The 20,700-nt window shown below is 40.8% G+C and overlaps 1 protein-coding gene and 2 long non-coding RNA genes across 3 annotated transcripts; 2 read left to right on the top strand and 1 right to left on the bottom strand.

Moving 5' to 3' along the window:
• Window positions 1–676: 676 nt before the first annotated feature.
• On the top strand, window positions 677–8,388 carry LOC125560650. Its single transcript, XR_007306727.1, has 2 exons — window positions 677–880; window positions 6,450–8,388. It is a non-coding gene; the product is annotated as an uncharacterized LOC125560650 (long non-coding RNA).
• LOC116608018 lies at window positions 2,141–4,646 on the bottom strand. The gene is made up of 2 exons (XR_004292520.2): window positions 3,089–4,646; window positions 2,141–2,469 (listed from the first exon to the last, which is right to left on the bottom strand). It is a non-coding gene; the product is annotated as an uncharacterized LOC116608018 (long non-coding RNA).
• A 3,288-nt stretch (window positions 8,389–11,676) lies between the features above and the next one.
• On the top strand, window positions 11,677–12,799 carry LOC116611253. Its single transcript, XM_048723050.1, has 2 exons — window positions 11,677–12,643; window positions 12,786–12,799. Exons 1-2 carry the CDS (start codon window positions 11,677–11,679, stop codon window positions 12,797–12,799), a joined length of 981 nt encoding a protein of 326 aa, XP_048579007.1.
• Window positions 12,800–20,700: the final 7,901 nt, after the last annotated feature.

The raw sequence follows: 20,700 nt of genomic DNA, 5'->3' as shown, positions 1-20,700 counted from the left end.
GCCTCCACACACCGTCAATGATGATAATATAAATGCAAATATGATGTGTCAGATATGATGTGTCATAAAAACAGCAGGGGCTTTTAGGGAATCTTAGACATCAGAATAGGCACAAGACTCCTTATCAAAATAAATAAAATAAACAATGTACACTACTCTTATATATAATGTATACAAGTTGGCAAGAAAACATATAAAACTATGAATATGGGTTTACCAAAATTATTTCAGATTTTACAATTTCATTGTTATCTTCTGTTTTGTTCTTCGGTTTAGATGATCTAGAACTTGACGACATAAATAGCTAGGAAGATGATGTTGATAAAAGTCTAGTCATCATATTAGAGCCTTTGAGAATTACCCCGCGAAGCCTAAAATGAATTAGAGGTGGGAAAACGACCGGAAAATTTAATATGCAATTTGCATCATCCAATTTTTGTTGAGATTGATACAATTACTTTTATAATTACATATCTCTAGCTTTAAGAATATGGCAGTGAACTTGGAGGTTTAATGGATTGTCGACATTTAGTCTAAGAGGCTGAAGCACGTACCTCTAATTTCCATTTGATTTCCATTTTATCATGCTGACACTGGGGGTCAAGGTCTCACCAAAGGTATCCAAGGGACTGTCACGCAATATGTCATGATTCAGATGGCTGGGAATCCTGTGGAGGAGCTAATGACCCTGCTTCGAATAGCTGACAAAATAACGAGGACAGCGCGTTTCTAATATAACCCTCAGTGTACAGTTAGCAGTACAGCATTGTATCTTGATTTGAGTTGCAGCAGTGAAATATCGCCTGATCGCCATTTCTAATGGTTTTGCTGTGACAAAGAAAGGCGGTAATTACGGCTCTTTGCTTCGTTCCCCATAAAGGTAATGATCTCTACATTGCACGCGAACATGCAGGTAAGCGAGAAAAAACGCCTAGCTTTCATGATGTACCCTAAGCACCACAGGCTCCGAACGATTTGAGCGAACAATACGTTTTCGCCGAGCTTGGAGCCTCTGGTTCCAAAGGGCACAGGATTACCAACCTCTTAGTCAGTCTCCAGTCAATCCCAGTAACTAGCTCGAATATTTTCACGGTTGATCGCCTCCTGTAACTGTCCTGTCAAGCCCGTACCCAGGGGGGGGGGGGGGGGGGGGGGGGGGGGAGGGGGTGCAGGGGATGCGAACGCAACGGCCAAAAATTCAACTTTCGGTGCCTCCAATGCCTATTAATAAGCGGCATGCACAAAGAGAACAAGTGGCATTTTTTGGGCGAATTTACGTTAAAATAAACACAAAAATAGCTTCATCCATCAAATCAAATCAAACCAAAATGAACCCTAATTGAAATAGAAACTCTCGCTGATTCGTAAACGCTGACTATAGTTTCTTTTTGTTGTTGTTTTTGCCGCCCAAAGACGGAGCGCGGGCGAGATTGCCACCCCGAAAGTCGCTTAGTCGTGGAGGGAAGCGTGGCCCTATTTGTCTGCTACTGCATGACGTATCCAATCGAGCAATTCGAAAAGTTTTTTGATCATGCTAATCGTACACTCGATAAGCTGGCTCCGCTTCTAGGCACGTTCGATAAGATGAACCGGGGGATGGGCTAAAATGTCAGCGTGTTTTTATTCGATGCTAGTCTTCAAAGGGGGAGTTGATCGTTCGGGCTTTAGCTTTTTATATCCAAGATGCATTGCCCCGGCTGTGGTTTCAAGGTCACCTAAATTGAAAACATCTTACAAACCAGATTTTCCTATAGATTGATTGCCTTAATATAAAGTATCCTAAGCAACTTAGTGCACCGCACGCCTCGAGCTTTGTTTAAATACGGGTAATCAACTTTAGTTTGGTACTTAATGTATGTGTTCTATTATTAGGATACATTATCTTCGGGTTCGATAAAGTACTATGCTGTTCTTGTAGCATTCAATCGATATGTCTACAAGACCGAAGAAACTTTCTTTGATGGCGTAAGAGGGAACTAAATAACTAAATATTCCTGCACGCTACACTCCTTTGTGAGGTTACACTAGGCGCTTGCATCCCACCCTTGGTAAAATCTGGTTGCTGACAGATTTTACCCTTTTCCATCAAAATGAATGTGATATGATATTCACTCAGATGTAGTAATCATATGACTATGAATGTGTACTGAATAAGTGTATTTTACCGGCCTTTTCCATAAAATGTCCAAATTAATATGATATGTTATTCACCCATATATGATATTTAGATATAATATCCATTAAGATGTAGTACTCTAATGACTATATAATATAATTGAATCTTTTTTATCATGTTTGCTATAGTATTTGCTTTTATATGGTTAATCATAAAGAAACTTTTAGAGAGCTTGTGTATTCAAATTTGGCTACATGTATGTACCATGGAAATTCAACTGCGCACTTCTTTCCTTTTGACTTTCATTTGACTGTGGTCTTCCACATCGTCATATGCCTTCTTATTTCTGAATCCTTTTTGTCACAAAGAAAGAAACATTCTGTTACTAGCCTTGGACTATTTATTTCTCCATAAGTGGACTCAAACGTTGTTACGAGTACATTTTTTCTTGCTCTTGCAAAGCAATAAATTCGGAAATAAGTGGTCATTTGTTTCATTCTCGAGAGAATTTCGAGATCGATACAAATGATCACTTATTTTTTGGCTAAAAGGGTTCAGAAATTAGGAAGCATTTGACGGTTGTATAAGACTTTGAAAAACAAGCGTCGTTTTGCCCCTTGTCGGCCGCCATTTTGGATTCCTTGAGACAAAGTCAATTTTTCCGCCCTGTCATCTGATTGGCTAATCGCGTCTAAAAATAGCCGGATCCTAGGAAATGCCGTGACACCTATATAGTACAAGAATGTGGGGAAGTTGATTGCCCCTACTTATGAGCCCCTGTTCAAACACAAGTTTTCTCTGCATTTTCCCCTCCTCAATCCTCCCCCCCTACGCGATCTGCTCTCCCCCCGGGAAAACTAGGTCCACTATTTCGGATCCCCCACCCCCAAGGAAAATCCTGGGTACGAGCCTTATAGTAACCAGCCTTTTAGCTAATATGGCTAATAATGACAAGCTATAGAACTTGCTTACTTGTTTAAAGTCTGTTTAAACTTATGCGCACATCTTTCCTCCACTGTTTTCATATAGGGTGCACTCTTCGCGAATAAAAAGCCTCCTCGCTATCGTCACTTTCCTCTCTTTTCATCAATCTTCTCCGCTCTCTCAGAGCCGTGTTGTCATGGATCTTGTACCCGAAGCACAAGGCGAGTTTCTGTCTCACTTTCTCGTATGGACAAGCAACATTAATCATGCAACAAATTACAAATAGAGCTACGAACGATAACGCACCGAAAAGGAAGTACAGTGGGATTTGGCGATACGTCATTTTTAGGGTTTTCAGCTTAATTTCTTTTCTTTTGCTCAAACCTTTTTAAGACCATCCACTCTTGTGTAAATTAAAACTTCTAGCGACTCAAGTCGTTCACAGCGGCGATTATAAGTTCCCAATGTCTTCAAGCATAATTTAACAACATCTCGCGAGTTGTGAACTGGACCAGAATTTACCATAGTTCCCCATTTTTTGTCTCTGTTATCCCGTAAGTGGTAGAAGCAAAACAGGGACGAACCGTATGTATCACAAATATATATTTTTTTCGTTTTCAATGTCAATACAAAATAACTGCGAGGCCCTGTATATTGGCAAGTCTTCAATAATTGTTAAAAGCTGAAGAATGCAAATGTCCGCTTAAAATAAACGGGTATTTCCTTAAATGTTTCTGGTTTTATAACCTGCAAGTCCTTTTTCTTGAATATTACCGATTTTCTAATATTATTCTTTGTGAACGCTGTAGGAGTTCCACTGCAAATCTTATGTAAATAACCCGTTTCTTTTGTCAATAATCCGCTTTTTACTCCGCAAACTGTTTTCGTTCCCCAAGTCAACTCTCCGTTCAAAATAATGGCAGGGCTTGCTTTTCTTGTTCTTGGTTACGGCTGTGCAGGTTTCTTCATTGACGTTGTTTTATCAGTCTCTTGACTGATAGATGGTATAGATGTCTCTTAATTTGAAAAGATTCTTAAGTCTTTCTGTTGTTTTCCACAGTGACAGGTGCAATGGCCTGTCATTCGATGAATTTATTTCTTCCTCTGTAAAGTAGTGTTTTGATATTATTCTTCCGTACAGCGTTTGTAAAAACCCTGTTTTCTTCTAGGCTTCAGTCGCCATGGAGTCTTGTCGAATTGTAATCGTGAACAGACAACTTTGTTGATTTTATGTCGTCTCGAATTCAAACAATGGGCTTAAATCTTCTAATCTGAACCAGTTATAACGTTAAGGCGAAGACTTATTGCCCTTGACTGCATTAAGCGTCTGCTCAGACCTTCAGAGTATAGTCTTAAGTGCATTTTTAACTTTAATTATTCAGAGGTCATTTGTAATATTGAATTCGAATTTAGACTCTGCAGAATTGATATCTAACGGAAAATATAGCCATGTTATCGCTTTGCTGTGACAAAGAAAGGTGATAATTACGGCTCTTTGCTCCGCTCACTATAAAGATCTCTTACAAGTATCTTAGTAGGCATGTAAATACATGAATAGTTAATCAATACGCCCAATTCAAATTCTTATACCAAACACACCCGCAAATAAGACAGGTAAAAAATATGTGTCAATGTGTAGTTCCAGAAAATATCCATACTACCCCTCCCCCCCCCCCCACCCCCACCCCACTGGAATTCCCATCCAACCCCCTGGAAAAAAAATAAATACAGTAACTGTTAAGGAAAAAGGGGATTTTACACCCCCTCCCCTCTGGAAATTCCTGGGCGTTTGAACACCCCATCCTCCCGGAATTTCCAATCCCCTCAACATAACTATATTTTCCGTTAGATATCGATGCTGCAGCTTTAAATTCGAATTCATTATTACAAATGACCTCTGAATAAATCAAGATAAATTACAAATGCTTCTTGCAGAGTATTGTGAGTCTGCGCTCCACTGTATGGCGCCTTTTTCCGTTGCTTGGTATTGGGTTATTGCTACGAACTATTTGTTACTGCGTTTTTCAAGATTCTGAGAGCTCTCGCCGACTATTTCCAACTGCCTTCTGACTTCCGTCATTCAAAATCCTTGAAACGGATTAATTGGTCAGCACTGAAATGGCTTCAAATCACGCCACCTTTTTGAAAGCGCTGATCAATAAAAAAGCACCACAGCAAATGTAACTTCCGTTTGAATGACTGAAGACAGAACGCGGTTGGAAAATGTTGATAAGAGTTCGCTTAATCTCAAATACTTAATCTCCCATTGGGCTAGTCTTTGTTTGAGTGCCGCGTGTGCAAACGACAGGAAACATGGGCGTAGCCAGAGGGGTGGCCTAGGGGGCCCGCCTACCCCTTTTTTAGCAGCCAAAATACAGTAAATGTATAAGACATCATCTAAAACACAGGAGAAAATGCATTAAAAGTACCTTTTGGGGCCCGTCCTTTTAAAAATAGTGGTTACGCCGCTAGGAAAGAGTGCGCCGACTATAACCTATCAAGAAAATTTAGCCAAAAGTTGTCGTTTTTGTCAACCGCGGTCACTTCCATATAAGGAAAATAATATATTCCTTATTTGGAAAAGCTGTATGATTCTTGTTATTTTTAAGGTTGCCCTACTGCAGGTGCTTCGTATACTTTATGACTTGTAATCAAAAGATACAAACAGTGACTGTAATTATCTCTAGCCAATAGAGAAGTCTCTGAAAAGAAACTAAGATTCCTCGGTACCAGACCCCCAAAACAACAACGTTTTCTAAATATAAGCGCCAGTGTATGCGATGATTACCCAGAGAACTTAGTCCAGCCCTGGGACTCTCTTAGCGCTCGAAGCTCTGGCTCGCGTGAAACAAATAGAAAAAGTCCCAGGTCTGGACTGTTAGAGAAGTATCGACGGGTTTGTAAATGATATGTTCTGACGTTCTTGGTGTCAGCCAGTTGTAATAGATTTGCTAAAAGCTAAAGCTCGATATATTATCTTTTTTCTTGTACATTACCCCTTTGTTAACTGCAAGTTTTATTCCATATAACAGTACTTTTCACCGCGCGACTGCATTTTTCCCAAAACACATTAGCTTATGGCTCATTTTTTAGGCAAAATGTATCTACTATACCATTCCACTATATCATTATCATTACGCGTTTTACCCAGCAGAAATAGTTCTTGCCAACTGCCTTTTTTTTTCTGGAGAGCGAAGCATAGCGTGTTTATGAGCTTGTCTGCACTCTACCATCCCTCCACTGGCGTAATGTATTTGACCAGAGGCAACAGAAAACCAGAGCAGACTTGAAGGCCGCCCTGAAGTTGGCGCTGAAGTAGTCGTATATAAACGGAGTGAGAGCGGCATGCGCGCGCATAACAAACAAGCACGTAAACCAGACCGCTGACGGTATTCTTTTGCTTGTGTAGTAACTGAGAAAGCTGACGACTTGAACCGGAAGCCAGCAGATAATAAAAGCGATCAGCACCGCTAATAACATCTTGACGGCCTTCTGCTTAGTCTTGAGGAGCACTCTTGTATTCACGCTACTCATTTCCCCTGGAGCTTTATGCACCCACAGCCGCCACCCAATAATCGCGGGCATCGTAGCCATAGCAACAAAAGGTAAACAATAAATGAATACGAAAAGAACGATAGTATCCCCTTTGCTTGCTACATCTGTCTCAAACACTGGGGTCCAGTCCTCCTGGCAGCTAATGATGCCCTCGGCCTTATTGAGTCGATAAGAGTAGAGGACTGGTGCCGCAACCGCACCTGATATTGACCAAGTGAAATGCGCAAGGTCTTTGATGAGGATCTCCGCAGCATCGGAAGCACAATGGCTAGCAGCTGGTCAGCGGCAATCACTGTTAGTGTTAGGACGGTTGCCGCTAGAAGCATGTATTGTCCAAAGTTGAGAAACTTGCAACAGAACACAGAGAACGGCTTGTTAACTGAACAGAGAAATAGGGAAAGGAATGAATGAGGACTTGTAAAATCATCATCATCACCATCACAACCAAGACTTCCATAATCATCAATGTCATCATTTATCACAATTAGTAGTACCGCCCATTCCACAACTGCTATCATTGTCATAATCAAAAAAGGGAAATAATAATTGAAGCGGACTTCCAAACATGGCATGTAATGTCCTAATAAGGAATTGACCGAGAGAGCTAATAAAACGACAGTTTTCAAAACAAGATTGATTGACATGTGATAATTACCTTGGAGCCAGTCGTACCAAGCGAAGATTTCAAAATAAAAGGGCGGAATCGCTACAACCGTAAAGAGAAGCTCTGCCAAGGCAAGATTACAGATCAGGAAGTTGGTGACAGTGCGCATGCGAAGATTGCGGTTAACCGCTATGATCGTCAGCAGGTTGCCGATGATGGCTGCAAGTGTGACTGCCGTGCAGGCGAGGGCCTTGGTAACGAGCTCAGCAACTGAGTCCTGTGGGTAAGTGCTTGCCAAGGCCGAACTATTGCTTGAGTTGACTTCCATGGAGGGATTCTATAGACAGTGACCACTGCTGACAAAACGTTCTACGTTTTACTGGCATTTTCAATATCCTGCGAGCTCTCATCAATAATTTGCAACTGCTAACGGCTTTCTGGCTTCCGTCAATCAAACTAACGGAACTGCATTTGGTGCTTTTTGATTGGTCAAAACCTTGAGGAGAGGTGGCGTGATTGGACACATTTGAATGGCTGCTGGCCAATGAAAACGCTTCAAGGATTTTGAATGACGGAAGCTACGAGACCATTTAGCTGTTTGATATCGTCGTCGAAAATTCGCAGAATATTGAAAGCTGCAGGCCGTCAATTTCTTATGGACTATAAGATCCTACTAGACTCAAAACGTTTTTCACCACTGGTGACAACCACTGGTGACAACCACTCGTGACATATAAGGTCCCTTGTGCATTTTGTGGCTAGTGTTTTCAACGATTTGAGCTACAAAGCGCGGCCGTACACATAGAGCGAGCAGAAAAGTATGACCGCGCAAAGAATGGGGAGAGGGTTTGTTTCGCCTCTTCGCATCCTTCGCCATACACGATTCGAGAATCCCGGGGCGCGTTGCATTGTGGACATGAGTCTAAAATTTTAGTGCGTGTGTTATAATGGTTTGACTGGGTAGACCGGGTCGAGTCGACATTCCAACAACAACCTGTCCACAATGCAATGGAAGCCGAGATTCGCGAATCGTGTATCTTCGGACATGACGGAAAAAACCTGGAAAATGCGCAGCTCGATATAAAGAAAGACATTTCTTACAAATTTCTTACAATGGCCATCTTTTTCTTGTATTACGAATCAATTTTCAAAACACAAATAACGTGAGGCTGAAATGCACATACCCCGATTTTGTCTTTTTAAGACTTTTTCTCCTTGATCATCCTTGCGCTATCTATGAGCTCAGGGACGAAAAGTTTAAATTTCAATTACACTTTTACAAAAAGTCGCATAAATAAAAGAAAAGTCGCCTGTGATATTTTGTTTGCTATTAGTCACTAAGTACTTAGTTAAATTTTCCGCCTTTGATGCGAAATGGGCTTATTTGAAGCGACCTGTCATTTTTTTTCCGGCATTTAGTATCTTCGCGTAATCATGCACTTCTCTTGCTCTCTTTATCCTGTGAAACCCCGCAAGACCCTCGCCTCGCTGGCTACCTTACATACAATGTGTGGTCTGTCGAGCAGACACGCCAAATTGTCAATTTCCTGACCAGCGGAAAAATCATGAAGTAAATTGCCTCAAGGGTTTAGTCTAATTGACTCACTTTCTGGAACACTTGCATATGCGAGAAAGTGCAACTTTTTAAAAATAGAATATGAATATAGCTGCCGTCTCTCCTATTTCAAAAATAGTTTTCTTTAAACTCTCACACTTTCAATATTTTTAGAAATGAAAACATCTCTAAGAAATGATATTCTTTCCTCGTAGAATGTAAATTTGGAATATCAAAACATTCTTTGTCTGATGGTATGTGCAGCCTTTAATGGTTTCTTTTTGATTATTATATATCGCCTAATGTCAGTGTTTTGGCTACAGATAATAGATAGATGGGGGAAGTGGGAAATACATAAGGATGTAGGTCTTTAAGTGGGTCGTAACATGGGCTCGTAGCTCACCCCCCACCCCTTCCCCACCCCCACTCCTCCCCCTCACAAAATCGGCTGTCTGCTGATTATTGGCTAAAATACTGTTTTTTTATGAACACAATTCGATTCTGTATTTTAGAACGCATCACACTAACAAAACAATATTTTCTATTATCTGAGACTCGGCATGTTCTTAGCGAAATCTCAGGCTGTACGTTCTTATAACAAAAGATCTTATAAAAATATATCCTTCAAAGATAACTTCGACTAGAGGGGCTAAAATTAGGAGATAATATGCGATTTCGCGCAAAGAAAACAAGACAGGCAGAAAAATTTCGTCAACTGTTTTTATTCGAGAGATTAACCTTTTTTTATTTTCTATTTTGAGTAGACAAGCGCATCTAAATAACATACGAGACCATTTAGAGATCCCCGGAGACATGTTTTCAGTAAACATTCCAGTCCCACAATTTTCCATTTAAATGTTTATTGCTTTACACTGGGGATGATAGTTTAGATACATCTAAGATAAAGACACCATTGAACTGAAAGAGAATGGGGGAAAGAGCTCCACCTGTCCAAGTAATCATGCTTACCTTTCTGGTGCGAGAAACACGTAGTTCTTTTGCTGTAAAACCGCCCACCCAGCGAGCGCCTCTCTTGTCTTCCTTATCTCAGTCTAATTCTTAGCTTATCTTCAGATAAGAGATATAGACTCCTCAACTCAACCTCTATGTACCTCGAGCTGATGGTAAGTGGACGAAGTGGACCACAAACAGGAAGTGATTGGGCTGCGTTTTAGTGCCTTTTGCTAGGAATTCCTCGTCTCTCAGATAAAGTACAAGTCAAGAGGTAGTCGCCCCGAGATGTAATTAAGAACATGGCATTATAAATGTACCGCAAGATTCCGAAAATGAGACGCCAACCATGTCCTCCTTCCACCCGAATCAATATGAGCCCACCAAAAAGTTTCCAGTACTTAATTATCGTATAGATTGAAACGAAACTAATAACAAACACAAATACCATATTGTAATACTCCAGGGGTTATGCATTTTTTATTCCACCCCCTCTGTAGGAAATACCACAACATAGTTATTGATAAAGCTGTGAGCTTGTTTTGCTCCTAGCAGTTTAATCAATTTAAACATCTTATAATAATAGAAGCCCAGTGAATGTGAGGGCCAAAAACCCCAGTTGTGTGTTGAGCGTTTAACCCAGGGGCGAATACAGGGGGAGTGGGGTGGATTGGGTGGATATCCACCCCCATTTTTTTAGCACAAAAAAGTCACTTTGTTTGAAAAAACTACGGAGAAAGGTACTGTCCATGTGCCATCGCCTGCTTGACTTTGCTGACGCGACAAATTCAATTCAGCTTGAAGGATTGTTAGATCTATGTGACCTACAAAGACCACTGGTTGTTGGTAGGCCATCATCCACCCCAATTTTCAAAATCCTAAATCCTCCCCTGTTACCATAGGTTTTTGCAGACGCGAAAGCCCTCCTATAAAAGAACCAACGAATGATTTAAGCCCGCCCCGAAAAATTTTGGAAAGTGAAAGCCTTCGGGCTTTTTTTTATTTAAGGGTATTTAAGAAGTGGTTTATGGGCATGATAAAGCCGCTCCATACTGCATAAATGATCACGTTATGTAACTACTCTTGAAGCCGTAAGCTTTCTAGTAATTACAAAAAGGATAACATAATTCAATGACGATGAATGGCGATAGACTACAGAAATTCGGATGTATAAAGCTCAGTTATCTAAAACAACAAACAGTAATTGGACAGTAAAGTGGACTTTAAAAGCACACTAGCATACACACATTGGCACCCATTGGATTTTGTCACACTAGGACTTTGTCTTTGTAAAACTAGGACTTTGTCACACTAGGATTTTGTCACACTAGGACTTTGTCACACTAGGATTTTGTCACACAAGGACTTTGTCACACTAGGACTTTGTCACACTAGGACTTTGTCACACTACACTTTGTCACACTAGGACTTGGTCACACTAGGACTTTGTCACACTAGGACTTGGTCACACTAGGACTTTGTCACACTAGGATTTTGTCACAATAGGACTTTGTCACACTAGGACTTTGTTACACTAGGACTTTGTCACACTAGGACTTTGTCACACTAGGACTTTGTTACACTAGGACTTTGTCACACTAGGACTTTGTCACACTAGTACTTTGTCACACTACACTTTGTCACACTAGGACTTTGTCACACTAGGACCTTGTCACACTAGGATCTTGTCACACGTTACACTAGGACTTTGTCACACTAGGACTTCGTTAGTTGATAATATATCACTGGATTCCCCTCTGTGCAAGCAAAGAAAGCACACTTTTCTGGCGAGACCCATCTCAATACTAATAAATCTACTATAAAAATGGAACATACGCACATCCGAAGTTGTTTCAGTCACCAATCCAGCTACCGAAAATCGGAAAAAGCGATCACTATGCTGTTCTTATTAAACCTATTGGGGCGTTGGGAACAATAAAGTCTTCTACGGAAACTATTAGTAGACGAGATATGAGACCTAGTTGCATGGACGCATTTGGGCGTTGGATTACTGGATACAATTGGAGCTATGTATTGGACGCACCTACTGCAGATGCGAAATGCCGTCTACTATATAGTGTCTTGCAAAATGCCGTTGATATATATTTTCCAGCTAAATCGATCAAAGTGTGCCTAACAGACAAGCCTTGGGTCTCGAGTAGGCTCAAAGGCCTGGTTACCAAACGACAAAGGGCTCTACGGATACATGGAAAAGACTCTCCCATTTTTAAACGAATCCGTAACAGTGTTAAAGAACTAGTAAAGAACTGTAAGCATAATTATTATAGCGCGAAAGTCGCCTCGTTAAAGGACACTAACATCTCACGGTGGTGGTGTGAGGTGAAAGCTATTGGGGGATTGTCTAGCACATCTGAATGGTGGCACCAACTATTGAGTGAAGACACTCCCACCATAGAGTCACTCTGTGATCAGTTTAATAATCTCCTATACAGCTTAACGTCACACTTTGCCCCACTCGATATCAGTAGTCTGGCGGATGAAAACCTCTATGTCCCCCCTGGGTTCCTTGTCACTGATGAGAAGGCGTATAAAGCTCTGCGCTCAATCAAATCAAACAAGTCCCCTGGCCCAGATCAAGTGCCGTCGCGAGTTTGGAAAGAGTTTGCATTTGAACTAGCTCCGATTGTGAGTGATTTGTACAACAGCTCTCTCAGAGAAGGGCGTGTTCCAGAGATCTTGAAGACATCCCTGGTCATTCCTACACCCAAGGTCACCCCACCCAAGACAGTTGAGGATGATCTCAGACCAATTACTCTTACGTCACCGTTGGCCAAAATTCTAGAGGGCTTCACTCTCGAACACCTGATGAATCAAGTTGCAGAGAACCTGGACATTAAGCAGTTTTCGATGCCAGGCAGATCAACAACACATGCCTTAGTTTATATGCTCCATATTATACTAGCTGCCTTAGACAAAGGTAATTGCTTTATAAGAGTGTTCTTTGCAGACTTTTCTAAAGGTTTTGATTTGGTTGATCATAATGCATTAGTGAACGAAATGAAACTGCTTAACGTTCATAATGTAATTATAAGGTGGATCTGCTGTTTTCTCTCAAATAGGCCTCAACGTGTAAGAGTAGGCAATGCATTGTCATCTGTAGTTGTTTCCAATGGGGGTATTCCCCAGGGCACGAAATCGGCTCCGCTTTTGTTTGCAATCTTAGTCAACCGTATGCTTGCAAGGTGGCCTAATAGAGTTAAATATGTTGACGATACCACCGTATTTGAAATTGTTCCAAGATGCTCTCCCAGTTACATACAATTTATTGTTAATGATATCAAGGAATATGCGTCATCAAGGGGAATGCGTCTGAACCCCAAGAAATGCAAAGAGCTTCAAATTAATTTCTTAAAGTACCAACATTCTGTCCCCCAAAGATTAATCCTAGGGAGCGCAGTTGTTGAGAAAGTTGAACATTACAAGCTATTAGGTGTACATATATCAGCAGATCTGTCATGGAATGTTCACGTTGACCACATTGTTAAGAAGGCTAGCAAGCGCCTCTATGCCCTCAGGGTACTCAGGAAGGCAGGTGTCCAGCAGTCAGATATGGTTCTTATCTATTGCTCGTTAATTCGGTCAGTCCTTGAGTACGCTGCTCCTGTCTGGGCCTCCCTTCCTGAGTACCTTGCAGAGCTTATCGAAACAGTACAACGAAAAGCTATTCGAATAATCTACCCTTGCCTTAGCTATGAATCAGGGCTCAAAGTAGCAAAAATGGACTTACTTACAGTCCGCAGAGCAGAATTGTGCCGTCGATTCATGGCTAAAGCAAGATGCACTGAGCCTATAAAATATATAATACAATCTGGGACTGAGGTCGCCCATGGTTATTCGCTAAGGGGGGGTTGCAGCCGTTTGGATAAATCAGTTGGTGTAACTGAAAGGTATAATAACTTTATCACAATTCGTTTCCAGTAGTTATTCCAGTATTTATTTATACATTGTTAAGTGTAGTGTGCATCGGCCGACATACTGTAATTTAGCTTATGCTACAAAAGTATGAATAAACGATTATTATTATTATTATATCCACACATTTAGCTACACACAAGACACGTTTACGCACACTCACGTATTTAGCGGCACACAAAACACGTTTACGCACACTCACGTATTTAGCTAAACACAAGACACATGTACGCACACTCACGTATTTAGCGGCACACAAGACACGTTTACGCACACTCACGTATTTAGCGGCACACAAGACACGTTTACGCACGCTCACGTATTTAGCGGCACACAAGACACGTTTACGCACTCTCACGTATTTTGCGGCACACAAGACACGTGTACGCACACTCACGTATTTAGCGGCACACAAGACACGTTTACGCACACTCACGTATTTAGCGGCACACAAGACACATGTACGCACACTCACGTATTTAGCGGCACACAAGACACGTTTACGCACACTCACGTATTTAGCTACACACAAGACACATGTACGCACACTCACGTATTTAGCGGCACACAAGACACATGTACGCACACTCACGTATTTAGCGGCACACAAGGCACATGTACGTACACTCATGTATTTAGCTGCACACAAGACACATGTACGCACACTCACGTATTTAGCTACACACAAGACACGTTTACGCACACTCACGTATTTAGCGGCACACAAGACACATGTACGCACACTCCCGTATTTAGCGGCACACAAGACACATGTACGCACACTCACGTATTTAGCGGCACACAAAACACATGTACGCACACTCACGTATTTAGCGGCACACAAGACACATGTACGCACACTCACGTATTTAGCGGCACACAAGACACATGTACGCACACTCACGTATTTAGCGGCACACAAGACACATGTACGCACACTCACGTATTTAGCGGCACACAAGACACATGTACGCACACTCACGTATTTAGCGGCACACAAGACACATGTACGCACATTCACGTATTTAGCTACACACAAGACACATGTACGCACACTCACGTATTTAGCTGCACACGAGACACATGTACGCACACTCACGTATTTAGCGGCACACAAGGCACATGTACGTACACTCATGTATTTAGCTGCACACAAGACACATGTACGCACACTCACGTGATAAGCTACACACAAGGCACATGTACGCACACTCACGTATTTAGCGGCACACAAGACACATGTACGCACACTCACGTATTTAGCGGCACACAAGACACGTTTACGCAAGCGCACGTATTTAGCGGCACACAAGACACGTTTACGCACACTCACGTATTTAGCGGCACACAAGACACGTTTACGCACACTCACGTATTTAGCGGCACACAAGACACATGTACGCACACTCACGTATTTAGCTACACACAAGACACGTTTACGCACACTCACGTATTTAGCGGCACACAAGACACGTTTACGCACACTCACGTATTTAGCTACACACAAGACACATGTACGCACACTCACGTATTTAGCGGCACACAAGACACGTTTACGCAAGCGCACGTATTTAGCGGCACACAAGACACGTTTACGCACACTCACGTATTTAGCGGCACACAAGACACGTTTACGCACACTCACGTATTTAGCGGCACACAAGACACATGTACGCACACTCACGTATTTAGCGGCACACAAGACACGTTTACGCACACTCACGTATTTAGCGGCACACAAGACACATGTACGCACACTCACGTATTTAGCGGCACACAAGACACGTTTACGCACACTCACGTATTTAGCGGCACACAAGACACGTTTACGCACTCTCACGTATTTAGCTGCACACAAAACACATTTTTTTTAATTTTATTCTTTTTATTACCATTATAAGCTTCACTTAAAGTGATAGTAGCAAGTAAATTTATACTTACCCGAAATACCACCAAATCCGGCACACAGGTACTAGACATCCTCATCATGAGCACCGAGATATCGAAATGAAATTATTTTTTTTCGACCATAAAGATTCACGTTAATTAGTGCAATCCGGCCACTTTATGCTAATCTAATACCCTGCGCGACTTGTCACGTGACCTCGATACCCTGCGCGCCTTGTCACGTGACACCACAGGTAACCCAATGACTCACTTCAAAAGTGCGATTTTTGAGTACTTAAAAGGCCGCATTGTCACCAGTTTACTTCCGGTCGATGACGTAACAATATCCGATTATTTTTAACAGAAAACGCGAAAAATATTTCAAAATATTGAAAGCAGTATGTCTATTGGAAGTTTCTTCGAGGATGATAATTTAGAGCGGATGGCCTGTTAAATATCTCGGATTCTAATAGATTATTTTGTCTTTTAACGGTTGAGGTTTCCGTCGGACCTCCGAAAGTAAACTGGTGACAATGCGGCTTTAATTAAAGGAAACTTCCAAAGAATACGTCGGAATGTAATATGAATTACTTCTACCTTTCTATTTATCGCATGTAGTACCAATCGTTTTGGTAGGGTTCGAAAATGCAGGGGAAAAACCTGTCGATCATTTTTTTCGATCTCTACTCTTCACGACATTTGCGAAGCTTAGTTTAAAAATCTACTTCATACGTTTTCTAATATGCAAAAGGTGAATTCCGAAGTACCTGACGGCCGATCGAGCCCCTGTACAGAAGCTTGCACTGGTTTTACCTTGACTTGCCTGCCTTAACCTTCCCGCCATCCAGACATTGCGAAGATGGGACCACTTGGGATATGCACAACAACCATGAAAAATTCGATCATTTCAAAGAGGTCTCTCTCGTCTGGCTGGTGAAACCGCGGTAGATTTACCCTGCCCTATGATGACCGTGTTAGTAAAGTGCATGAGAAAAGCAAAGGCTTCTTTGCCAACTCATCCATACATGTGTGTTGGTAATGTTTCGAACCAAACGACACTCTGAATTAACGATCTCCGACTTTCTTCTCACTTTATTCGAATCAGCTCTCTATCTCTCCACAATCTGTCTTACCAATCTCTCTTACAACTCTCCCGAGTTCACCCCGTGCCTGGTACAATCATACCCGATCCTATTACTCATTACATATTACATAATTGGTGATCATAAACTAATAACTTTAACAACTTCCGGTACACAGAAACGGAACTTCCGGAACAATGTGCACTAATATATTTAACACTTCTGCCACGATACAACTGCAGTGCATAGCACCCAGAAATATTTGGGGCACCAGAAATATTAGGGGAAAAGCACCTTAAGGTCTTACCCAGCTCTTTATCAAACAATTTATTTTTATGCATAAGTTTCTATTCTTTTGCTTTCTTTTAAGCATCGCCATGAAGAGTGCTCTCAAACTTTTAAAAAGTTATTACCAAATTACCAAATTATCTAGGGAAGGTTGCCGTTGAAAACAGTAGCTTGGTAGACTGAATTGATATGGACATTTGAAATGATTGGGGGAGGGGAGGGGGCAATGCCCCTCCCTCTGCTACGGCCCAATATGATGCGGTCAGTCGCCTAAAAATCAATTAAACCATGTAAATAATTAATTTGTTCATATAACAATCTGCTTAAGTTAAATGTTTGGCATAGTACGGATCATCAAAATGCAATATTTCTATTCGTTGAATGTGATCTTGAAGCTTTCTCGTTTTCAGCAGTGTTCAGCAATTTCAGCGTTAACCTGCGCGGTTAAACCAGCCTTGAAATGGCGGCTTTTTACCGGCGAACTGTCACATTTTGGCGAATGCTAAGTAAACTAGCGCAAAGCTAAGGCTTTGATTTTCTTTATGACCCCCTCATTATCAAGCAAATTTGTCATCTTTTGTACAGTATGGTTTTAATGCTGTACAGTTAGTCAAAACAGCCACTGAAGTCAGCCTTTCGTACCTTTACTTGAACGATTCAACACTACGCTTGTGTTTGTTTTTGCCAGAGCACGCGCATGCGCATACGTTATTCAGCACTCTAGCGAAAGCCCACATCACAATAACTTATTTATTGCGAATGCGTATAAATGAGTTAAAAATGGACTTCAAAATGTAGTTTGTAATGTTCTGAAGAAAAAAGCAGACCAAAAAAAACCGCTACGTTAAGCATGTCAATCCGTCTTGCTTGACGTGTAATCCGCTCTACAATTTAAAACAGCTCAACTCTGAAAAATAGTAAAGGGAAAAATAGTATTTTTAATGATGAGTGCTTTGGATATTCAAAACAAAAACAAATAACATGGTCACGCAATTCGGATCTACGGTCTTTAAAGAATGGCGATCATCACTCCTTTTTTTTATTTATCGTCGAAATACAACGATTTGTTCTCAAGGAAACTTCAAAATAATCTACAATTGAAGTAAGAAACGTTATTGACGATATTTGATTTAAAGTATCTTGGTTACTCGCTTGAATTAGCCGATGGAAATGGATGCTTTATGTGACTCTCCATTGAGCGGGAGCATAAGATGGCGGCATGACTGGCCCTATTTAAGAGAAAATTCTTATCTGGTCTCATACATGTGCATACTTTCCCCTGAGAACCGTACGTTTTCTAGCCTTGGCTACGAAACAACGCGGCCGAGTATCATTCTTGGCCTTTCTTTGCGATTTGCTCAGCAGTTCTGTTGTTTGTCCTTGCTGTTTCAAAGCCCACGTAAAACAAACTCTGTGTGACAGTCGGTCATAACGGCTTATTTGCCAGAAGTGTTCCTGGTCATTGCAGTTTACAGCTGAAACAACTGCTATTTAAACCTTATTTAAAGTCGTATTATTGTTCGACAGTTTTTTTTTTACTAAAAGCCGTGTACTGGGATTAGCGGCTCCATTGGCTATTGGCTCGTCATGATTTTATTGTGTTAGCTCTTTTTATTATACACAGTTTCAAATTAAGGTAAAAGCACGAAAGCATCATATACATTTACGCTTAAAATGTGTTTTTTCATATATAAGGAGAATGGTGTTTTTTATTATTGGAATGTTTTTGGCTGCATTCTTAGTAAAATATCTTTGACAAGACTGATGAGATGCACGGTTAAATGGAAACGCACCCTGCGATCGTGTGCGATCAAATGGAAACCAACCCACAAAACATCCCGCTTGAGTTTTAAGGTCTGCATGTTTGGATGTTTCAGTTCAAGCATCAAAAAGCTCCAATAATAAAACGAAATGGGGATTATTGGCCGGGTCCTTGGGTATTTTCGAACGTACATACGGACAGCAGAAAACAATTGTAAAAATGAACAATCTGTAAGCCCTTAAAGACGAGCAAATTCACTCCAGTGTTATTCACCTTTGATGCGCTCTCGAAGAGCAAGCTGAGCAAACAACCACCGTAAGTTACAAGTTCTCTCTTCTTGTTCTGAAAATAACAATAATTCCCTTGGAGTAGTAACCACTTAACAGTTTTTAACACCCTTTTTTTAAAGTCGGCAACTAAACAAGGTATCCACTGAAAGAATGGTTATCTTAAAGACCTATGCCAAATATAAAAGAACAAAAATGAGGGGAGGGGGGGGAAGCTGTCAGTTAGCAACAAAGTCTTGAATTAACCGACATTTTAAAGAGAGAAAAGAATATCCATGCTTAAGATCCAATTTTAAATTTTACTTTTATATACGGTATTCATTCCCTAACTTAATAAAAAAAAACGTATTTCGAATATTTATGTCCGCAACAACGCCTAGAACAGGACTATTCTCAATTCTATTGTAATTTAATTCCCGTTTTTATTAAAAGAGAAGTCTCGTATTCTACTGCACGAACTTTTGGACGAGATGGAGCCAACCAGAGTCATTGCCAAAGTTTTGGGCACCCTGTGTTATAGATCGATAGAGGTGCTTTAAATACCTTTTATTACTCGCGAGCTTTTTTCTCTGTGGCTGCGAAACGGAATCTAGACGATTCAATACAATTTCTTTGTTTGAAGACTCACTCATTGAGGTTTGTCGGCCCACTTTGGACAGATTGAATAGAAAATGGCGAATTGTCATGCGAGTGGTGCTCGCTTCCGCAAAAGAGCCGCGAGCACGAGTTCGCGACAATCGCTCTCGGCCCGAAAGACGTGTAATGAGTAAACAGAGCCAATCCTACACGCACAGAGGCCTTTGTATTCATCATGAGTCAGCTATTCAGAAGAAATAATTAATCTTGTTTTATTGTTTGGAAAACTTGTTGTTTCCCCGAACCATTTTGTAAATCACGTAATAGTGCTCTTTGTGAATCGTCAGCTCTTTTCCGACAATCACTACCTTTCTAATTTTCTTTTCTAGAGACTCGTAGTTTTGAGAGCTATATGGACTTATGGAACGCGAGATGTGGCTTTTACAACAGCATTCTACTGCTCAAAGTCTGCTCTTTGTTTTTCATAAAGTAAATTAAAGTATAAAATTGTTTACTTAATTCAGAGTTTCCACTGCACGGGCGAGAAAATCGTAGTGGTGTGTGTTTTTTTCGCTAAACATTTATAAAAGGGGGGATAATTAACTTTCCTTGAGGGATTTTTTATGCATAAGTCTTCAAAGCTCGCCCATTTTGAAAGTGCCTTTCCTGATAAACTTGTTATACCCCCACTCAAATTTTTCGAAAATGACGAATGTCAAGATCAAGAACTACGACGTAAAATGTGTTACATAGCCTAAAAGTAATAAGATTGGCGGCCGACATTTTGTTCAATCAAAACATTGACTTCAATCGCTTTAATTTACTTAAATCCGTTCTACACTCTCAGTATTAATGCGAACTCTAACAAGACATGAATTGGAATTTTCACAAGCTGAAAACTGCAACCCCAAGGTATAATACAATTAGATCGGGCTATTCTTGGCAATTAATAAGCTAATAAATCGTAGACTCATAATGGAAGTATTTATGACATTTGATCTACCTTTATTGATATAGCGAGATAAGAAGCTCGAAAATTTGAAGATCATGTTCATTTATCGAGCTAGATCTATCATATTCTCATTTATCTCTAGCGATTATAATAAGTATATTAATTATAAACCTGAAAATTGTTAGAAATTCAGTGAATAATGGCAGAGCATGAATGATAGAAACTTTC

This window comes from Nematostella vectensis, chromosome 15, assembly GCF_932526225.1.
Source record: "Nematostella vectensis chromosome 15, jaNemVect1.1, whole genome shotgun sequence".
NCBI lineage: Eukaryota > Metazoa > Cnidaria > Anthozoa > Actiniaria > Edwardsiidae > Nematostella > Nematostella vectensis.
Note: the sequence above shows the minus strand (reverse complement) of the source record. Positions and strands in the feature narration are given on the sequence as shown.